Source organism: Phalacrocorax carbo, chromosome 6 (genome assembly GCF_963921805.1).
Source record: "Phalacrocorax carbo chromosome 6, bPhaCar2.1, whole genome shotgun sequence".
Lineage (NCBI taxonomy): Eukaryota > Metazoa > Chordata > Aves > Suliformes > Phalacrocoracidae > Phalacrocorax > Phalacrocorax carbo.
Window position 1 is genome coordinate 41,078,790 of NC_087518.1, and position 22,208 is coordinate 41,100,997.

The 22,208-nt window shown below is 45.2% G+C and overlaps 1 protein-coding gene across 1 annotated transcript; it reads right to left on the reverse strand.

Annotated features, from left to right (window-relative positions):
* Window positions 1-1,910: 1,910 nt before the first annotated feature.
* Window positions 1,911-21,971, reverse strand: IL12RB2 (interleukin 12 receptor subunit beta 2). The gene is made up of 15 exons (XM_064455778.1): window positions 21,827-21,971; window positions 19,952-20,278; window positions 19,243-19,357; window positions 17,365-17,540; window positions 17,022-17,161; window positions 16,145-16,289; window positions 13,453-13,532; window positions 9,338-9,557; window positions 7,856-8,056; window positions 6,840-6,941; window positions 6,605-6,760; window positions 5,644-5,781; window positions 4,268-4,355; window positions 3,561-3,660; window positions 1,911-3,279 (listed from the first exon to the last, which is right to left on the reverse strand). Exons 1-15 carry the CDS (start codon window positions 21,969-21,971, stop codon window positions 2,803-2,805), a joined length of 2,610 nt encoding a protein of 869 aa, XP_064311848.1. The 3' UTR covers window positions 1,911-2,802.
* Between the last annotated feature and the right edge of the window lie 237 nt (window positions 21,972-22,208).

Consider the following 22,208-nt stretch of genomic DNA (forward strand, 5'->3'; position numbering starts at 1 on the left):
TGGAGGTCCTGGGCCAGTTTGGATGTGGCAGTGAGGATGCAAACAAGTCCCAGGGTTGAAATACTATCCCAAAATACAACTCAAAACTAAATTTCTGGTAACTATATGAGTCGGGCTGCATTTGCAGAGCTGCTGCAGCACCTCCTTGCACGTGGTTTTATTGGGAGCCCAAAAATCCTGCCAGCTTTGACACCCCTATTGAAGGTGGGGTGAGGGCGTACATCACTTGCATTGGCACCGTGGCGAGGCAGACTGTGTGCTGTGTCTGTCGGTATGTGCACCTCTCTCAAGCGAGAGGCACATCTGGGAATCGCTCCTCTTCAGTGCACAATTTCTGCCACAAATGTGGTCAGCTCATGCCAAGTGGTTGGGCGGTAAGGGTAAGTATTTTCATCCTCCAGTGTCTGCTGCGTTACCTGGCAGGAAGAATAAGCTTTGCCGCAGCTGTGGTACGAGAAGGATCCCTTGGTGTGTCTGGGAGAGGTTGTGGCCAGCGTCCTGCCGCAGGTGAGCTGTGGGGTAGGTGCAGGGAATGGCTGTTGTATGCACCCAGTGCAGGTGGGCTGTGTCAGTGTTGTAGCAAGAACATGCATCTTGGAAGTGGCCTCTACGCTGCAGAGGAGCCTTCAAGTGCACACCGTGAGATCGCTGGACTGCAGCATGCTGGGGCTGTTACCTGGAGCACTGCTCCTGTTCCTCTTGCAACATTTCCCTGCAGCACCTTTCCTTCTGCTTGGGAAAGCAGTTCCCTGGGCAGTAGCTGTCTTCAGTCTCTCTTTTCCTTAGTTTCTTATCCCTGAGAAGCGACTTTCAGGAGTGCTGCACACTTATGCCCCCAGCTTTGATTGCAGGCTTCAGCTACTGAATGTGTCTCAGCCAGGCAGGCTGGGCTGACTGGGGGGGTTTGTGGGTGTCCAGTGGGAGCTGGCAGCAAGTGCCATGCTGGGTCCTGTGGGCTGCTGGCTGCTACAGCAGCCCAGCTTTTCTGCCTTCAGGATGCATCTGCTGCTTAGCAGTACATGTGGCTGTGTGCTAACAGCTAAATAATTGCTGATGGTTTTATTTTGTTCTCAATATGCAGAAACGGAAGACTGGAAAGCTAAGGTTTGAGAAGAGTCAGGGTGCTTGTGATCACTTGTGCTGATCAAAGGGAAACGCTCTGGGCATTGCAGGGAAGTGCAAAGAGAAGTCGCTGAAAGCTGAACACGAGGAAAGCTGGTGCCAGGGCTTGAATTTCACATTCCTAAGAAACCTTACAACTCGGGTGCACATGAGTAGTTTCATAGACTCCCACCCACTGCAGAGGGTGGTGTCGCAGTCCAGAGGGAGGTATGGACCTCAGCAAACCGAGTGATGTGGATAAGCGTGGCCTGCGTGGCACTGGCTCAGAAGGCAGTGTGTGCCTGGTTATTAACAGTCACAGGCTTGTCCTGCAGTGCCTTTGAACCTGGGAGCGCCGGAGTGTATGAGCCTCACGTAGGAGGTAACAGCCGCAGCTGGAATGAAAACTGGGGGAACAAGCCAACAGAGATCTCCTTAACCAAGCACTTTGGTTTTGCTTTTCACTTCAAGCAAAAGGCAGTGGGGAAAGCCATGGTCTTGAGGTAGCAGCCTTGTGATGCAGGTGCATCTCTGTTGCTGCTGTGCAAAGAGGCCTTTGCAGGGCTGCTGAGGGCTGTTTCCTCACCAAGTCAGAAAACAGCTGTTTGTGGAGGCGCTCTGAGATGGTGTGGATGGAGAGCAGCCACCTGCTCCTGGGTAGGAGGAGGATGCTCCAGGTAAGTTCAGATCTGGACTACCTAATCTTCAGCAGCGATGCTTCAGCTTTGTTTTTAAAGGCACCTTATTCTATGAATAGCTGCAGCATAGCACTTGAAATTGACCAGAAAAAAACCACCAGGAAACAAATGTCAGGTTTCCAACATAATATTTATATATATACACACACATATAGTAAACAAAGTCATTAGATGTGTAACACATACTTCAAACCTGTAATTAAAATACTTCAATAAATGATTTAAATTCTTCTCACCAGTCCATTTGACTTACTGCATCCATGCGCTGCCTGTTGCTTTTATTTCTGGTGAGGGTTTCTCCTTTCCTGAACTGAGCCATGAAGGCAGGCTGGCCCTGGCTAACTGCCAGCCCTGCTGCAGCCGTGGCTCTCGGTACCCACGCAAGCTGTAGCACCAGCATCACCAGGGACAGTGTGACTTAGTGCCAGTACTGGGGCTGCAGTGAGGAATATGGCCTGTGGGCTGGTGGGTGTTAAGTTCAGCACCAGCGGATGCAGGTGTCCCCGTGTTGCATTGCTAACCTGCTGCATGCAGCTGGAGGAGCAAAGCCTGCAGTGTGGTCCCCTGGGGCTGGGATGCTGAGGTCTGACTCCGGTGTAACTCCTTGCTCTTCCTGGCCAAGCGACAGTTAAAATTATGGTTAGTACATCTGATTCCTGGGGTGGACCAAACCAGGCTGACCCACTCGTGATCAGGCAGTGGGACAGGAGCCTGAGGCAACCCAGGCTGCATGAAGGCACCTGAGCAATTAACCTCTTCAGAAGCTGGGCCACACAGCTCTGGGATTCCTGATCTTCTGTCTTTAATTCTACCTGAGCGTGCTGGGTGGACGTGGAGCCGTTTCATTGTACAGTAAGGTGTGACTTGCAGTGCTGAAAAGGTTGGTGAGTTGGGTTTTTATTACTTAAAGGCGTCACATGCAAGTTACTGGACTGGCTGTCCTGAAACACTGGAATACTTCAGTAAAGTGCAAAAAAATCAGGCCAGGCTTACATCACCCTGACTACCTTGTGAAAGAGCTGCAGTTTATTCTCACCGTATCCAAAGTAAGATTCCCTTCATAGGAAAGTGCGGGTGTCAGAAAAGTTGTTGGGAAGATGGGGAGTGGATTGCACTCGAGTTCAGGGTGGTCTTCAGTAGTGCCTGTAACCAGGGGTAGGTATGCGGTGGCTTTGTTGGTGATGGGATTGGTGATGTACTCGGAAATGGTCTGTGTGTGCTCCGTCACCTCCACCACTATCCTCTTGTAGAGGTCGGGAAGCTGCTGCTCATAAACCTCTGCTGTGCTGGGCAGGGGCTTATACTCTGGCTCCTCATGCCAGTCATCGTTTCCCCTGCTGCCAATGCTGCTGAAGACAAGCTTGTCCTTGAGGGCCAGGGTGTCAGCATTCACAAAGGCTTCCTCTACTTCTGTTGTTTTGGGCTCTTCAAAGCTGCTGGTGCTGTGCAGGAACAGGGTGGAGGGGAAGCTCAGCTCGGCCTGCAGAGAGGCACATGCCATGCAGTGACAATTAATTATATGATCAATACCCTGTGACCTCCCCACAATGGAAGCGGCTAACACTGCTAAAAATGAAAGATCTCTGCATTGTTCTTGCATGCATTTTGTCTAATGCATCCTATGGTCTAACGCAATATGAGAACAGAAGTTATCCACTGTCAGATTGCTGGACTGGCATTAAGAGATTAGACTTGCATGGTTCCAATTGCTTTTTCTTCTGAAGGTGGTGGGATTAGAAGAAAAAAGGAAATACAGTTTACCTTTGTAGACATGTAGTTCTTGGCCCATGTAGCATTAGCTGGGTCTGGAATGGCTTTGCTCTGCCACTGTGGCATAAGTGCAGAGAGGAGCGAGTGTAATCTGCAGATTGAATAGGTGCGATTAAAAGCATGAATGCTGACACCTGCAGCACTGACTTGGGATGTGCTGTTTGTGCATGTGATTACCAAAGACCTTGGTGTAATTGTGAATTTGCCTTAGTTGGGACCTGCAGAGACCCTGGCTGGGTGGGGGGCATGTCAATGTTGATGAGGCAGTATAGCTCTTGAGCAGAGGTAAATGCTTCCCAGCATCCTCATCCTGCCAGCCCCTGCCAGATGTTTGCCTGCAATGACCAACAGCAGCCCTGTGGACAGAGATTGCTGGATATGGCCATGAGCCCCAGTCCTGGAAAATCTGGCTGGGGACTTGTGCGTGTTGCTCTAAAGTAAAACAGATTTTAATCTCAGGGTTTTACTTCGCTCCCAGGTTGATTGCCAAGGATTGTACCCCTTCAATTTTGTTTTGGTGGAAGCAGATCTTAAGCTCTAGGTTAAAAACTCATTATATGTATGAAATAAGGCTATATTTGAAGCTTAATAGATGTTCTTATTATCATTTGTGTACTCTGAAACCTTTATTCAGAACAATCTGTGCTGTTCCCCAAGGTGTCCATGTTTGTTAGAACATAACAGATGGATCCACTCACACTTTTCTTGCTGGAGGCATAGAACAAATGCAGGCTGAGAAGATGAAGAAGCTGCAGGTAAGCACAACAGTCATCCAGTCCCCAGCACCTGAAATATGGGACACCCATCATTCATCTGTATTGAAAAAATAGAAGTAGGTATGCTACTCAAGCTCAAGTTGGACAACAGTCGTGGCTTGACTAGTGTTTGCACTCAAAACATACCAACACTTTTTGGTTCAAAATTAGGAATCTGGATGGACTGTTGGGGACAACTGTACTTTGTAACGTAAAGATGTCTACCACTGTCTCCTGAGATATGTAGTCCGCAACCCAGAACAGGCAATTGCTGATCTCTCTTCCAGTACTGAACCAAACATTGACAGAGGACATGAACTTGGGGTGGTGCATGCAGCAGAGAGGTAGGTGTTAAGTAGGAAAGATATTATGAAATTAAATGCATCTTTCATAAGCTGTCAATGACTGAACTGTTTCTCAGTAAAAACCTTGGCTTTACTGTGCTTTCACTATCTGCTTAAAATGTAATTTTTGCAAATGCAGATTTTTATACCAGGAAAACTTTTAACTTGTCTGGATTGCCTTAATTTCCTCTCCTGCTCACCTCCCTGAATTTCTCCTGCAGTTAATGAGAGAAACCTGCCTCTAGAGGAGCCCTGCTCCTCAGGTTATGCAGATTAATTTCCTAATGTACATGACTCGGGAGCTTAAAGTTGTTGTGGCATGTTGCTGGGGAGGAAACACAGCAAAACAAACTTTCTGGCAATACTTCACAAATTTTCTCAACTGTCTTCTGAGGGGTCGAGTGATCATTTGTTTTGATCTAGGCTCACAGTAGACTTGATCAGAACAGTCTGTCTTGCAGAACAGAAACCCTGAATACTGCCATTGGCAGTTGTCAGAAGTCTTTGGGAGAAGGCCTTGCTTTTGCATCCCTGGGAAGCACAGGAACAAGGACCGCACACACCATGCGCTGCCCCAAGAAGGCTCTGAGGTCATGGCTGCTTTAGTGACCACAGGGCCGCAGAGAGCCACTGACCCTTGGGAGACATGGAGGTCAGTGGGACTTTCTGCAGGGATACCTGTGCCAGAGCTTGAAGCACAAAAGTGTCTGGGCCAACAACTCAAAGGGACCAAATACTACTTTCCCCCTTCACAATAAACCATCCTGCTGGCCTTCAACTGCTATTAAACGATACGGCCAACAGCTTGGCACAAATCTGGGTGCTTGAAGACAAAGAGGTGCTATGTTTTAAAACTAGCCAAAACTAGAGATCTTCAGTAGATAGAGTAGCGGGAAAAACATTCACAGCCTGTGGAACACAGGGTGCCAAGGGCTAGGACCTCTCCTAGCCCCCCACCCCAGCAGAGACTCATACTTTCCAAGTAGACAAGCTCGGTGTTGCCCCAGGGCCCCTCTCCAGCAGCCGTCAATGCTGTCATCCACAGGGCGTAGTGCTCACCGGGCTGCAGGTTGGTGACATACAATGAGCGCTGGGCAGTCACGTTGGAAGTGGCTGGAAGGAAAAGGGGAAGAAGCAAATGAAGCACATAAAGCACATAGCGTACATTTGCTTCATTTAACCTCAATGCGTTTCCAGTACTTGGAGTGTGGAGGGGTATTTGTTATTTTAATTTCCTTTTCTATGTTAGTGAATCACTGCAAGGGCTATAAAAGATCTTATGCCATAGAGTGACCTGTGCCGTTGTGTAGATGGGACACCCAGGATTGCATATCCTGTCCTCTAACTACTGTTGCTTGATAAGTTAATGTTTCATAATGATCCATTAAAAACTGTCGTGTGACTTCTGCATAAAGTTTAAAAAAAAGGCAAACAACATTTCTTGGGTGAAAGCGTGGGAGTTAGGCAGACGGAGTGAGAGAGGGCTTGGGTGGGAAAAGTGTGTGGGTGTGGGAATGCAGTGGGTGCTGCCTGCCAAGCATGCCTCAGTGTGTCATGCAGAGCACGCATTTGTTGGATAGGGCTTTAGAAAGTTTGTTATTTTACCCTACCAATAATTACAAGGGCTTGCAGTGGTTATGACTTCAGAAAATAACTAAAAGGGAAAAAAAAAAAAGAAAGCAGGGAGAAATCTGATAGTTCCACATTCAAAATAACTTAGCATGATCTGATTCAAAGCTGGAAGTCCTGAACATGTGGTCCTGTTGATGGGCAGCCGTAGCAGAGGGAGCTGACTCTGCATCTTGCTGCTGTCTTGGCAGACCAGCTGCCTGTGCCTCCCTGACTACACAGAGCTTTTTGAAAGCATCTCTCTCCCTCTTCTCTATCCTCCACCTGCAGAATATACACATCAGGTTGGTCTTCCCCAGATACCTACCGTAGATGTCTGGGGCTTCCTCCCTGTCCTTTTTCTGCAGGTATATATGGTACCCGGTGATGCAGCCCATTTGCTCGTGGGCAGGGATTTCTTCCCATGAAACTAAGATGCTGTTTGCCCGTGGTGTTGTATACATCTGGGGCCCAGCTAATGGTGCTGCAAAACAGAAGACTGACTTTTAAAGCTGAACTTAAGCTAGCTTAAAAATACCTAGAAGAGTATTACTGTGATTTACCTTTTGCTCCCGAGTGTCCCCTAACTGATGCCACTTGTCCAGCTCTGTCCTGATAGAGTGCAAATACACTGATCTGATAGCACACGTTATCTTTTATGTTCTCTAAATAAAGAAATTAAAAGTGGAGAGTTACTAGTTAAAGTATTTACAGTCATGGCTAAAATATTTACATTAGCTGCTTAAATCTGAGATTAAGCTTCTGATTTATTAACGTATCCTTCATAAAGAAGGAAAGAAATGCTTTCTGTGATGATCTATTCAGCTTGGCAGAACCTTACTGTGCATTAAACAAGTGATGTTAGCATTCAGAAGGGTGAAATCCTTTTTTTCCTCATAAAGCAGCAGCTGCCGGCAGACCTGTACCCTCCAAAGAAAACCCGGGACTGCATTTTGTGTTCCAGGTAAAAGGAGGAGGTGAATAGCTATCACCCAGCTTGTTACTCTAAGATACGAGGGGCAGGGTTTGGCTATACGTAAGGTCACTTAGGAGGCACAAGAATCTCACACCCTATTTTTTCCCCATGACTTCACGTGAGCATCCTCTTCTGGGCTGTTCCAGCAGGTTATGGGAGGTCAACAGGAACTCATTTCTTTCCAAAGTAGAGCACAAAGCAATGGCATGAATACACTGCTTTTTTCAGCTCATTTGAGAGTGGGGATGTAAACACCTCAGAGGCACAGCACCAGGTCAGAGGACAGGAAAGGCTAACTCACTGTCATCCCTGTCATAACTTCATAGCTACCTGATGTGCAGAACACTGACACGTAGTACTGGTTGGGATTAATAACCAACAATTAGTAGAGATCTTAAGCCTTTGATTTCTTGTACCTCTAGCTGGTTTGTTTCATTTTGGAGGGACTGGGGGTTTTTTAAGAGACATTTTTTTTTCATCCCATAAGAGCTTTAAATGCCATAATTTCTTCTGCTGGATTAGTAAAAATCAGAATCTTCCTTGTTCCTTAAAAAGCTTTCAGAATTAAATCTCAGTAACATCCTACCTCGAGGTGGTAGTTACCTGCTATCACTGTGGACAGGTTGGATGCTGGAAGCTTTACCCACGCTGGGTGGGGCTCCAGGCGTGTGTTCCCCTGTGTGTCTGCCCACTCCACTACATATCCACTGATGCATGCTGTTGATCTGACAGGGGGTTCCCAGCTGATGAGGATGCTGTTATTTCCCAGGGCTAGGGCAGAGACTTTCTGAGGAGGAGGTAGGTCTTACAGGGGAGAAAGAACAAGCAAGCAAAAAAGACACTGTCAGCACAAACTTGCCTTAACATCAGGTGGACTTGGTAAGTTTGATATATGTTTTTTACTGTGTCTCATCCAGTTTGGCACCATGCAATGCAGAAAAACTGCCATTGAAAGAAAAGGTATTTATATGAGGGTGATCTCTGTGCTGATAGGAATAGAGCCACATTCTTGTCCCGTCTCATGGTACAGCAGTTTGAACACATACAGCTTTGCTTGTTTTTCCCATCCCTAAGCCCTGAGAGGGCACTGTCACAGCACATACCAACACCCTGCTCCTATGACAGAGCCACAAACATGCACCACCTCCACAAGACCAAAGGTCGGTCTTTCACAGCTAGGGCCAGGTTACTTTTTCTTGCAGGAGAAATTGTTGGGAAAGTCATCAAATTTTCACTGGCAGTATAAAAACACCAGCATCTTTTTCGGAACAGTTTTTGTAACAAATGCAATTGAAGTGAGCCCACAAAGCGGTTCTTGTCCTACTGCCTCCAAATAGCCATATACCAGTGATGTTTCTGCACCAATCCTATCTCTAGCTAATGAAAGGGGCTCCCGTAACCAATGTGGTCTGCAAGCTGAGGAGCTGCGCGTCTGCCTCCGAAGGAAGAGAGCATCCCGCTGGTATTCAGTGCAGCACTGCGCAAAGGTGAAATACTTGGCTGTGGCTCTGTCACTGTTTTACTGATATTACAGCAGGACAAGAGCAAATAAGAGAACTGCCTCTCTGAACAAACCACCTGAGAGTGCGAGGCTCTGTCATGCCTGGTACCAGCACAGGAAATTTGGGGCTGGGTGAGTTCAGGGAACACTTGTTAATTTTGCTGCATGAGTAGAACAGAGTGCAATTTCACGGGAGTTAAAGCTTCTGTGATTTCCCCTCACCATCACCTTCCCTTCAATCCTGCCACCTCTCTCATAAAAACAAACAAAACCTCTCTTTTTTTTGGCGTAGTTAATTTTCTGCTATGTCAAGTCCCTGGGTGGCTGATGGCGTGGCTCACACCTGTGTCGGCAGAAGGGGTTGAGGTGAAATTACAGCGGCACTAATGCAGGGCAACTTATCGTGTTGTGAAACTGCACCCCTGACCATATTGACAACTGGATCTGCACATCCCTAGAGATTCATTGAGATGGACCTTGATGAGCACAAGGTGGTGGGACCTGAGTGTTTCCATGGTGTGTAGCACGAAGGAGGAGAGCACTGGTATTGCTCCCAGTGGTCCAGACGCAGCAGAAGCCCTTACCCTGGATGCCCAGGTTGGTCACGATGGATGCAGGGGGGGACCTGCCCCTTGAGTTCTCGGCAGTGACTGTTATCTTGTAGGCCACCCTTGGCATGACTCTGGTGTAGCTGGTTTGGGTAGTAACGTGTGCTTCTCCTGCTGGGGGTCTCCGCTGGTCCAGGGCTTTGAAGGTCACTGTGTACCGCAGGATTCTTCCTCCCGCCTCCGACTTGCTTAAAGCCTGCAAGGAAAGTGCTTCTTTTAGTCTTTTCTTCTTCTGATGAACAAAGACTGCAGAAAGCTGATGGTACGAACCCTGGGTGCCCTGGCAGGCAGCCTGGGAAGGTTTCAGACTTGCTCACGGAGGAGGCTGTGGTTGGCCGTTTGTGAACCAAATATTTCACCTGCTTTTAAACGAACCTACGACCACAAAAGGGGTGTGTGTAGGTGTCAAACGTACAAGTCCTCCTGAGTGAGGCTTTAGCAAGCCAGTACGCTCAAGTGGGACTGCAGTTTGTCCATCCTCACCGGGATTCCCAGTGCAGCAGCAATGGCCCCTTCCCCATGCCTGGTGGAAGTGGGAAGCCTCATTATCAGCCCTCCCGCCTGGCAACAGGGGATGGCTACGGAGCCTCTCCCTAACCCAGATGCTCAGGCTGCCCAATTTAAGTGAGGAACTTCTACTCAAAGATATTTTTTTCTCTTCCTTTTCTGTTGTAATAGTAAAGAGCTTATTTACAGCGGCAGTTACTTGCTGGCCTATAGCACATACCAGCTAATGTTCTTAGGTAACCAATTATCAGTTTTTACTTCTCTTCTACAAGCTGGAGGAAACAAGCAGTGCTAAAGAGATTGCTTGCTCATTGTTGAGACTGCTTTCTTCTGTAATACTTTATTTTTTGTTAATTAACTTAAGATCTGTTGGCCTGAAATACAGTTAATGCATTTTAAAGGTAGCATAGTTTCCCCATCAGTACCAACAAAAGAATACATGTTCATAAGTGAACAGGCACTTTTATTGCTAAAAATCTAATGTGGTTGGTTTTTTTTTCCAAAGAAAGCTAGTGTCTTTGCTGCAGAGTTTCCCTTTTCCGCCATGATTTTGCACATTTGTGTAAAACGCGTACCACGTAACAGCCTATTCTGATTTTTACCCTTGATTTTGCTGCTGCCCGGCCCTGTGACCCGTGGTCTCCATTCCCAAGTCTTGTCCCAGCTCCATCACTGCTCTGCTCTTGGGAATCCATGGCATCTAGCCACGTGAAATGAGTTAATTCCCTAATGGTAGGGCCAACAGCATGCATTTATCTGAGAGTCTCTCTTAAGGTTGCATATCTTTCTTTTTATTTCTTATTTATTTTTCCTGTTTAATTCCAGTTTAGTGAAGCTCTTTCGCTGTGAGCTGCTGATTTGCCAAGCAGCAGTATAGCTGGGGACAGTGAAACACTAGCCTCGTCCTTCCTTGAGTCTGAATTCAAGTCATGCTTTTCACAAGGGGAAAAAAAAGGTAATTAACCGCACAGTTAGATTTGTAAAAATAGGCAATTTTTGATTTTGGGAAAATCCAGATTTTTGCCTAAAGCCATGATAAATAATTATTTTAAATCAACCATTTAGAATAAACATCTCTGAAAAGTCAGTCTGTGCTGTCCCATGTAACACCTCTCACTGGTTTTTCCACCCCGGGTGTCTGCAGTTGTATTATCAGTTTCACAGTTTCCTGCAGTTTCTATACAGTGAGTTCATTTTGTTTGGCTGTTTTTTTTTGAAATAACACAACATAAAAATGAAGAGGGGGAAAAAAACCCCCCACTTCCAAAAATAGGAAAATATTTGCAGTTTTACAATCACTTTGGTAGTGACTCGGGACAAATGCGGTGCTGAAACACTCTGGAAGCCTGCTGAAATTAAACTGGTGATCCTTTCTTTGGTATTAGTGTGAAAATATGAGAACATATAATGGCAGTACATTGTATTGAGTCTGAGTCTTTTGCTTTGTAGCTGTTGTGAGAACTATAGAAGCAATGTATTGCACCCATTTTATGAATGATGCTGCAGGAAGCCTGCTTCGATACTGAAAGCATTGCCACTTGCTGTTGCAAGGTAAAGGTCTTAAAGTTAAGTGTCTTAAAGCCACAATGGCTGGAGTCACACAATCACATGAGAATTTCTGCTTTCACTTACAGCGTAGTGCTTGTTGTTGTGAGGAGAATATACAACAGTAACTGGAAGGTTATCTAGAGATTGCAAACTGGAAGTCAAAGATAATTTATGCTTTAAAAACAATAATCTTACTGACTTTGAAATAAAACCACCACAGCGAAATGCCCACCAATCCAAAAATTCCCCTTGGACCTGGCAGGTAAATAATGGAGAAACTGAGCACCCGGCACCAGTAACAGGGCTTGGTTTCACTGGGAATGTTGGTATAGCAGACCTGGCATAACCTTTTCCCCTGACCTGCATGGTAATGTATGGTAATGTGAAATTTTTACCCTACAGCTGGATTTTATACTGAATTATTCTGGAAATTTCTCTTGCAGGAGTCTCAGTCCCCAGCTCACAGGAGGTGTTGCTCAGCAGACCCAAACAACCGAATTTTTGACTCTGAGTTTGTCCAATTTCAGATCTGCTGCTTTATTATTAGCAAACCCTTTTGCATGTGGTTTGCCAATTACCTGCTTCATACCTGTAGACAAAATCTATTTCTTCCTCCTGCTGCTGTATGACAAGAACATCCACTGACAGGCCATCCATCCAGCAGTGCTGGGGCCAGGACCCTTGCAGTTGCCCAGACTACATCCAGCTCTTAAATTTTTAGAGTTCGGTCACCTTAAAGGGCTATTACAATAAATCACCTCTTCTGCCTCCTCTGTTCTTCATTTCTCTGTTCTTCTTATAAGCAAAACAGAGCAGAAACACCTATCAAGGAAGCTCATATCCAAAAGCCGACACACAAGGTGTGTGTATATGGAGACCGTGGGGCATGGTGTCCTCCCACCATGAGAAGGACCTGGGGGTGCTGGTCGACAGCCGGCTGAACACGAGCCAGCAGTGTGCCCAGGTGGCCAAGAAGGCCAACGGCATCCTGGCTTGTATCAGGAATAGTGTGGCCAGCAGGACTAAGTGATCGTGCCCCTGTACTCGGCACTGGTGAGGCCACACCTCGAATATTGTGTTCAGTTTTGGGCCCCTCAGTACAAGTGGGACATCGAATTGCTGGAGTGTGTCCAGAGAAGGGCAACAAAGGTCATGAAGGGTCTGGAGAACAAGTCTTATGAGGAGCAGCTGAGGGAACTGGTGGTGTTTAGTCTGGAGAAGAGGAGGCTGAGGGGAGACCTTACCGCTCTCCTGAAAGGAGGTTGTAGCGAGGTGGGGGTTGGTCTCTTCTCCCAAGTTACTAGTTACAGAACAAGAGAAAATGGCCTCAAGCTGCTTCAGGGGAGGTTTAGATTGGATATTAGGAAAAATTTTTTCACTGGAAGAGTGGTCAGGCATTGGCACAGGCTGCCCAGAGAGGTGGTGGAGTCACCATCCCTGGGGGTGTTCAAAAAACGTGTAGATGTGGCACTCCAGGGCATGGTTTAGGAGACATGGTAGCGTTGGGTTGACGACAGGACTTGATGATCCTAGAGGTCTTTTCCAACCTTAATGATTCTATGATTCTCCCAGTCTCCCAGAACTCCTGTCCTGACCAGGCATGGCAACCGTGGCAAACAACAACAAGGTGGAGAATGAGAAGAGGGAGAGATTAATTAGAAAACAAATTAGGAATTCTGTAATGTTGTCATCTGTCTCTAGGTATATCACCAAGGACACAGGTCACTTTGTGGAAAGGGGCAGGGAAAGGTGGTAACTGAGCTGTGATACCTTCACTTCTCTTCACTGATACAATGTGCTGGGAACATGTTATACTTCCAGCACAACAGAAAGTTGGGGAACTGTAAAAGCGAAATTGTAGGTAGAAAAGGATTGCTAAATATCCCAGGGAGAGGCAAGCCTTGGGTAGCAGAACTGGTCTGTGTCCCTGTCACTGGGCACTGGTAAAAGCCCTGTGTTCTCCGTGGGTTCAGTCCTTTCCTGCCAACACATAAACCAGAGTTCCCCCTCATCTGCTCAAGTTTCACTTAACTTACCTTCCAAAAAAGAGAGATGTTCTGCTGTTGAGAGTCCACGTCTTGCTGTCGGTACCAGACGTCCAGGAGCCCGGTCGGCACTGGTGTGGAAGGAAAAGGTAAGCAGCATTACAGGCTGTGTTTTGAAGCAGAGAAACAAGATATTGTGTAGGTGAAGGAGGCAAAAATCCTGAGACAATTAAAATTTAAGATGTAAATCCCTGAAATGATGCAATATGTAATAGCCTGTATTTGCTGTTGCAGTTGGAGTTAGCTGTGTTGATGACTGCCCACATGATGGTACTCATGAAACGAACAAGCCATAAACCCTAGAGAGGGTTTTGCTCTGCTGATGACTTTATCCTGCGTTCGGTAATCAGGATGGCTCCCAAGGAAGCCTACACATCAGAGTAACAGTATCAGCTCTTGCCTTTGCATAAAAGTTGAGGCTAGTTAACCTCCTTGGGGTTGGCTACGTCAGTCCTAAAACAACGGACAGCGTCAGGTGATAGGGTCTGTAGGATCTACAGGATTTCACTGTCTGGCTCTAGGCAATAAATGTCTTTAACAGCTAGCTGAGTAGGACCTTGTCAGAGGTAACTTACAATCCCTGTTTCTTCTTTCTCCTAATAGTCACAGAGTGACTGGAAACCCTTGATGTTTTGAATAAACCTTCCAAAATAACACTAAAGCAAACGTCTGGCTGCAGAAATTAGTGAACAATGCCGTGCTGTAGCAGTTCAGAACCGATAAACACACATAAAGAAACCCAATATGACCAAAGATAACAAAGTTTGGTTCCTTAAGGGCCTTCACCAAAATAAACCCATCAAATTAAACTAATAATTGCTCCTAATAGCCTAAGTGGCAGGCAGTTGTTGGACAATCCCAGATAGAATGGGGCTGCCTGCTATTTACTAAATTCAAAGACAGAAAAAGTCTTCAATGCCAGCAATGTTAAGAGCTATTTGTCCTGTATTAACTGCAAATAGTGACTGGAATAGAAACAAGAGGCAGGACTGACAGAAGGAATAAAACCAGAGCACGCTCACTATGAGTAAGAGAGGAAGTGGCAAGCTCAAAGCAGGAAAAAATAAAATATGGGATTGCATCTGTTGGACTCCAGCCCAGATTTTAAAGTTCATTTCACAGGTGAACTACACAAATTAACTGGGGGGTGGGGAAAAAAAAAAGCACACTTATGAACAGTGCATGCAAAAGCAAGTTTTGTGGCAGGTCAGAGACACAGGAAAAAAACAGGTATTTGAAAAGGTATACTCCTGAATTTGCAAAATGCCAAAGTCATGTGTAGAACTTCAGCTCCTTCAAAGAAGGGCAACCCTGATATACCCAGAGCCTCTCTCCTGCAGCCTCCCCTTGCTGTCACCTAATCTGACGACAGAAAATGCTCCTTGATGAGCCAAAAAGATTCTCGGTTTATGGCATCGACCGGGGTCATGACTACAAATGCCGTAGCAAGCCAGGGTGCATTGAGGAGGTTGAGAAAACTGTTGAAAGGAAGGTGGGGGAGGGAAGGAAGAGTTCATACCTTCTGCATCAATCAATGCTTCTTACAGAAACTGATGCTGTCAGTAGTGGTAAATAGCATGAGTAATAATGACACTGGCCTGAAGAACTTATAGTAATTCACAAAAAAGAGCAACCAAAGCCAAGTAGGAGATGAAAGAAGGGAATGCCAAAGCAGCTGACACATCTTTGTTGAAACACAAACTTCTGAGAAGATTTCTTCTCTTGTAAGAACTGAAAGATTTGCAGCATGTGAGTTCGTGCAGCTCGTGGTGAAGTCAGGCAGGCAGGTATTTGCGCCCACGGCCAGCCAATATTAGATTTGGCAGAAATTAATGGGATTGCCCTCAGGTTGGTGCTGTATGTCCCTGGCGTCTGCTGTGCCATCCCCTGGAGCAGAAATGCTCTTTCCTTGCCTCATTCCTAGTGGGATCTTTCTCACGCAAACATCTGGCCGGGTTCTGATCTGCTGAAGCTACCCAGGTCTCCAGCAACTCCACAGCGTCGTGGAGGAGGCCACCTGAGGAGGCTCCAAATGAAATAAATTCTCTACTTGGGAAAAGATGACGTGGCAAAATTAAACTGTTCTGTTAAATCCTGCCAGCATCAGCAGAACTGAACTGAAAGAGTCCAGGCAGTTTCCTGGCCAATTCACCCAGCTGCTCAGCAAATCATTGGGCAAGCTCAAGGACCCAGAGGGTGTCACCCAAACTGTGGTTCATCAGCACCAGAGGGTGACATAGCAGTCATCCTGATCTGAGAACAGGATTGTCGCAGGAGTTCAGTAAAATGTTTAGGTATGAACCAGTACAAAATATTTTTCTTTCCCCAGCTAATCTGCACAACTGCCTCTGCCTTTTCCAGATGTGCCACTATGGCTCCAGGCAACATGGAGAAAATTTCTCCAGCCTTCAACAATATCAAAACAAAATATCCTTCAGATGTTTTAGATGAGGTCTTGAAAATCCCATTTTGCAGGAAACTCGAACAGCTTCATTTTTTGTTCATTAAAAAAGCAGTTCTGTTACAGACGTTACTTCCCTGTTGCCTCTGTGTCTGCATCGACAGAAGCTCTGCAAACCAACCAGCAAAAACCCAGCAGCATTTTGACTTCAATAGCTGAAGTCTCCACTTGTATGGAAAGGTTAGGCACAGGCCTAGTGCAGGAGATGCCACCTTGTGTTACCTGCTTCTGGAGTCTGGGTTTGGTACGCGTGCCAGTTACTCCACAGTCCTCGCTCTGGGTGAATTTTACAGCTGAGCTGAAACTCGTAGGCTGTATGAGGCTCCAGACCATAAAGACTGCATTTCTCACTGTTTAAGCTTTCAACCTTTAATGACAACAATGTTAAATATAATATTAAACTCACAAGGAAATTAAGGTTGAAGTCAGTGACAGGCTGAATTAGTAATGCCCAAAGGAAGCTCAGACAGCCAAAACACATCCTTAAAAGACAATGAGGAAAACCGTGACCTGAGGCAACTAAAAGAATGATGCAATGAATCATCAGGCCTGCAGATCTTCGTCAGAAAAATCCCTCATTTAATTATGTAAGGATAAAAAATTTTCTGTTCATGTGTTTTGCTCAACTTCAAGCAATGCATTTGTTTTACCACTTAAAATAAAAGACTTCCAATCAACATTAAGGAAAGCACAAACATTTGGGAATTGCACGCCTGTAGCCATGAGCTACAATGAGCAGATATGAACATATTCCAATGAAGTGGTGGGTCAAACATAACCTCTGATTCTTCAGTGCATCATACGGACACTTGACATAAGGGGAAATATTCATGCACACGTTTTTTTACAGTATCAGTGCTTTACCTTCATTCAGTTTTAGACCAATGATTGGTTTTGACCAGTAGGCAGTAGTTTTTCTTAAACATGCTGTTTAAGAACAGAGGAAGGCGAGTTTGGACAAAGTGATTCTAGTAAGAAATAACTATATTAAAGCAACCTCCAAGGATCTTGGAAGGTTCCTTTACTTCCTTTAAACTTCCTCCTCTCATTTATCCTCTTCCTTTATCCTCTAAACTTCCTTTATTCAGGGTAGGATTACCGTGCTCCAGGTGGGCCTGGTAAGTGGACGGTATCTCAGTCTGCAATGCTGTGCTTGTGCTTCATCATGCCAAAAAAAGGTGCAGTTGGTTGCAGAAGAATTTTCACATTCCACTAGAAAGTTGGGAGGATGTGGTTTCACTAGCAGCAAAAACAGAAAGAAGCAAACAGTGGTCAGATACACAGCACAGCTCGGCATAGGAGGGTTACGTGGAAAACAGAATTACTGGTTTAGACTGGATGGATGCTTTTTCTGAGAGGTTTAAACAAGCAAGTGCTCAAAATACTGTCACATCTTTCTGAAGGGCTGGGACTAACTGAAAGGTGGCAAGTAATGCATTTACCTATGTCTATTAACATGAACACGAGTGGCTGTGAAAGAGCACTTCCTAGCTCATTGGAGGCGGCAACCACAACGGTGTAAGTAGAGCCAAAATTCAACTTGCTCAGAGCCAGTGAGCCAAAAGTCTTATTCAAACTTTCTTCTGGAACACATAAGACATCCGTCCCATTTGATAGCCTGGAACAGAAGGACAACTCTTGGTTAGTACTTTTCTGCACGCTGTGAAAGCTAAACCCTGGGTGCATTGGGGCCCGGCTCATGTCCCCGTACAGTTGTGCTGCTCTGGGTCCCTTGGGGCTGCAGCTCTTTCAGCAGCTTCCCTGCAGGTTAGCTTTCAAGGGAGGAGCACTGCACTGAAAGCCACATAGGTCACCTTCTCCTTGAAAGATCTACTTTATCTGCTTAAATACAGTGGTTACAGTAAATACTCTCTAGCTAAACCAGGAGTAAAGGCGTTATGCTGCTTTTTGTTTTTAACTGCAGTCAAAGGAAATACTTTTGTATTTCCACTGAGCTGCAAGTATGTGAGTAGGTTCCTTTTAATAGTGTAATGGTTACCTAACACCGGTTACTAGTATTTCTCTACGAATGAGCATAGGTGTTGGTACACAGCATTTGAAGGGAGATGATGGATTTTGGGAGGGTGTAGTTTTTTACATAAATTAGATATTAAAAATGTAATTTATCTGCAGTCTAATGGTCAGACTGCATTACTTCAAACACAACTTTTCATTCTCAATCTGTCATTCAACCCGTTGCCCCAGGTAACTAATTTAGCTTCTCTACATATTTTTCTTCCACCTGAATCAGAGATGATTGTATCATGTTGCTTCAGGCTGACCTTTTGTATGTTGTAATATACTTAATAACTTACTAGCAAGCACTGTTATATCTCCATGTTACAACACTTGCAGGGCTCATTATCCACACTTCCCTACTCTTCTGTAAATTACCTGTATATTCTCTTTCTGCTTAAAGAGCAGTGAGATATTTCTACAAGCTACTAAGAAAGTTGCTGCTACCTTGGCCAACAGAAGCAGGTGAAGAAGAAGGTGATGAAGAGTGAGCCTTGCAGGGCAAGGAGATGGTCAACCTGCAGCACCTCAGAAACAAATGGGGAGTAGTTCAACCTACCCAGTGGTTTGTAAAGGGCAAAATTAATTCATTCTACCCAGATGTTTGCTTGAATAGGGGTTTTTAACAAGGTTCCTCAAGTGCATGGTGATTCCCGAAATCCAAAGTTCTCCTAACATGCCTTGATGGGCCTTAGGGAACCTTTGTTCCTTCCCAACAGTTTGATGCAGAAGTCTCCACAATCTTTTTCAGGAAGGTCTCAGCCAAACCAGAGAGAACAAAAATACAGGTTGGGTCTAAAACAGGAAGCAAAACCAACACATTTCCCAGCAAGGTCCTTCTCCATCTCCTTAGCTGAATTCCAAGACAGTGAGCAGCTCTGATTGCAGGTGTTCTGGTGCAGGCACTGCTAATCACAGAATCACTAAATAGAGGAGATCCACCACGGGAAAGGAGCAAGTCTGAGCAGCCATTTTCAGACCACTTCCTGTACTAACCTTCTATTTCCAAATGGGAGCCGTGTCTTGGCATACCCTCTTTCCCTGCTGCACCCAGAAGGAGCCAGAATGCTGTGGTGCAGCACACACAAATATGAACAGAAAGGGGTTTTAACGGCTCCACTTGGCTTCTGTGATCATGGCAGCATTGGACTGGCTTACTCACAAGCCACCTTTTTGTGTGCTTTGATAAGGATAAATCTTCAATAAATGGTTAAAAAATAAATAAATTAAAAAATTTTAAAAACCCAAAAACCTCTAGGATACATTTATAGGAATTAAAGACCCTACATCCCTGTGTTACTTACTGTATTACATATGTAGTGTTGATGTATGTGAGCCTTCCTTTATCCCAGGTGCAGGTGGGATGACCATCTGTCCCATACTGGATACACGACACATTTCTTGGCTCATCTGGAGGATCTTAAACAGATATCCTTATCAGTCTTCCTTAAAGATGTTGATAGAAGACATTTTAAGAAATGCTAGGTTCGTGTTGATTTTTTTTAAGAGTTTACAGGCAAGTAAGTGCACAATATTCAGGCTGATAATTTTTATATGTGAAAATAGCTGAGTCTATGATCTCTGCAGCCTGTTGAGACCTCTGACACTTGAATGAAACCCCAGCAACTTTACAAGGGTGCCAGGTGAATACAAGTGCTTAACAGCTTTCCACAGTGGGGACTACAAGCTTTGCATCGGCTCATCGGGGTAGAATAACATCTAAAATTTACTTAGAATTTTTCTTGCAAGTCCCCTGGGTCCTGGAGAGACTGGTGGGTATCAGGGGTGGAACAGGAGGGAGTATATTTGCTCTAAGCAGGCAGTTTTATTTAACATCTCTCTATTTATCAGTAACAGAGGTGCACAGTCCCATCCAGGAATATTTTAAATATGAAGAGCCACTAAAAGACAGCACCTTTTCTGGAAAAGGCCACCCACTGCTAGTTTCTAACACATATCTCAGAGGTACCACAGGAAATGATTAAAAACAAGGAATAATTAAATTCTCCTTACTTCCAGATTCTATATCGATTCCACAAATGAGTTTTTTCATGTATTCACAAACTGTTTTGCACGTAAACATGTGTTTGCCATATGTATGGACTAGAAACTTGGTGCTTACTGAACTGCCATGATTGCTAATTAGTTCAGAGCTGTTAAAGAAAATAGCTATCCTGCACTGGTCAGTGTATCGCAGGGGGTTCAGCTGGCATGAGAGGGTGATACTGGTTCCAGGCTGGACATAAGAAGCAGTGCTAGCAGTCATATTCCCTTTGTCACATATTTCTGCAGTGCCATGGGGAAGTTTGGTAGGAGTCACATTCCCTTTACTGCGTGCTTCTGCAACAGAACGGGAAAACAAACCTTTAACATGGATACATCACTCAGGCTGTTCAACATGTTGTATTCGAGGAAGACAGTCTCCCCAAATTTATAATGCAAGGATTCCTGCCTCTGCATGGTAACTCATGGGATACTGCTGTCCCCAGTCTTCCCTGATCTGATTAACTGGGGATCAGAAACCAAGGGCTAGCTACCAGACATCAAGTGAAAAAGCACAACACCAGGCAAAACCTGTCAGAACTCTTTTTACGTTGTGTTGAAGGGAAATACCTGTGTTTCAGTAAAATGCTGGCAGGCATGTCTCTATTGAAGAGGCACGCAACATTTTCTCTGACTTGTAGAGACTCCCCTGGCATGCCATTGTCTTTTCAAAGTGGCACAGGATGCAGATGGGGGGACAGGCAATCCTATGCTTGGTGGAGAAGGGCACGCACTTGCTGGCAGGCTCCAGGACACTTGTGCTGGGGGTAAATAAGCTGAGCAGCAGAAGATAGGGGCAAATGCTGGAGCACCATTTCTACTTGAGTTCTGAAAGTCTTTGTGGAAGCTAACTCTAGAGCTGCGTTCTCATGTAACCAACAGCTCTACCTTGAACTAAAACAAATAACCTCCCTGCATAACTCATTAGCAACTATTTGCTATATACTACATACACAAACGAAACAGGCTTGCAGCACCAATTATGCATAAACACATGCCCAAGCTGCCAATGCCTGACCATATATGATTCTATATTCGCCTCCTTTGCTGAGAGCCGAGGCCATAACCCTACCTGTGGTCACTCCCAGCTGTGCAGCCAGCATGTGCAGCCCTGCCAGACCAGACACTGCTTCCCACAGCCTGCCCAGGCTATCAAGGAGAAGGTGCGTTGCCACGGAGAGTGGGAGCACATGAAGCAGTAGCAGCAGATCAAGGAGTTCTTAAGGAAATTACAGTATAAACCTAACCAAGCATCAATTTTTGCTCTAATAAGAAAGATGTTTACTAGTATGCCACACAGAAGCTGAAAAAAACCCTAATTAGCCTGAGTGATTCTTTTAAGTGATAATTACTAAGTAGGAAAAAAAAAAAATCTTACCTGCTGTGAAGTGCACCAACAACCAAATTGCTGCAGGCACGATCCATGCAAATAGCATTTTGCTCCCTATAGGAAAATGTATACCTTTTACCAGTTCCTAAAAAGCAGTAAAACAATTTACAGATATTTGTATTTTAATGTTTTACAACTTTAGAAAATCCAGAATGCTTATTTCACTCAAGACCCTATCTTAAGCAACAGCTGATTTTTAGATGGTTCTCCCTGGAGACAGGCACAAGAGCTAGAGGAATGGCAGAATTATGGGTACTTTAAAACTCTGTGCTTTAAAAACAGACAATGCTGTTCTTTAGAAAAATAAATATTTTCTCCCTTTCCCCCCAAAGACCCGCTGCAAGACCGGAACCAAATCTCTTGCTGTGAAGGACAGCAAGATGAACCGTCAGTACTCCTCATGTGCTTTCTCCCCAAGATATGGTTTGCATGCCACACGTCAGCACAGCTCACACCCTCCCGAAATCCCTCTTTTAGATGGAGCAGCCCATTTCTGTACACCCTGAGGATCCTCGTGCACTCCGCAGCAGGTCTGTGCTCAGACTTTGTAGAGATGACCTCAAATCCAAGTGAATTGATCTCATCCCCAATGACTAACATGGTCTCAGGATTCCCTGACCTGAGTAAAACTCATAAAATTTTGGCTAAGACCTTGGGAACTAGCAGTCTTACAATTTCTTTAGACTACTTTCCAAAAGGAAAGCCACCCCACACAATTTATTTATTTATAACTGTTTAACTCTACCCTAACGGACAAAGCTGCAGACACATGCCATAAGCACAGTTAACACCACAACCAAACGAAACAGCTTTGAAATGCTATAAACTCCACAGGAT

What these genes read in the sequence shown, in the direction of transcription:
- IL12RB2 (XM_064455778.1), bottom strand. Translation starts at nt 21,971, where the DNA reads ATGTTAGTCATTGGGGATGAGATCAATTCACTTGGATTTGAGGTCATC. An exon ending in GGAAGCCCCAGACATCTACG is followed by an intron (nt 5,782 to 6,604) that starts GTAGGTATCTGG and finishes TTTTCCTTCCAG; the next exon opens with CCACTTCCAACGTGACTGCC. An exon ending in AGAACTACATGTCTACAAAG is followed by an intron (nt 3,280 to 3,560) that starts GTAAACTGTATT and finishes GCCTCTCTGCAG; the next exon opens with GCCGAGCTGAGCTTCCCCTC.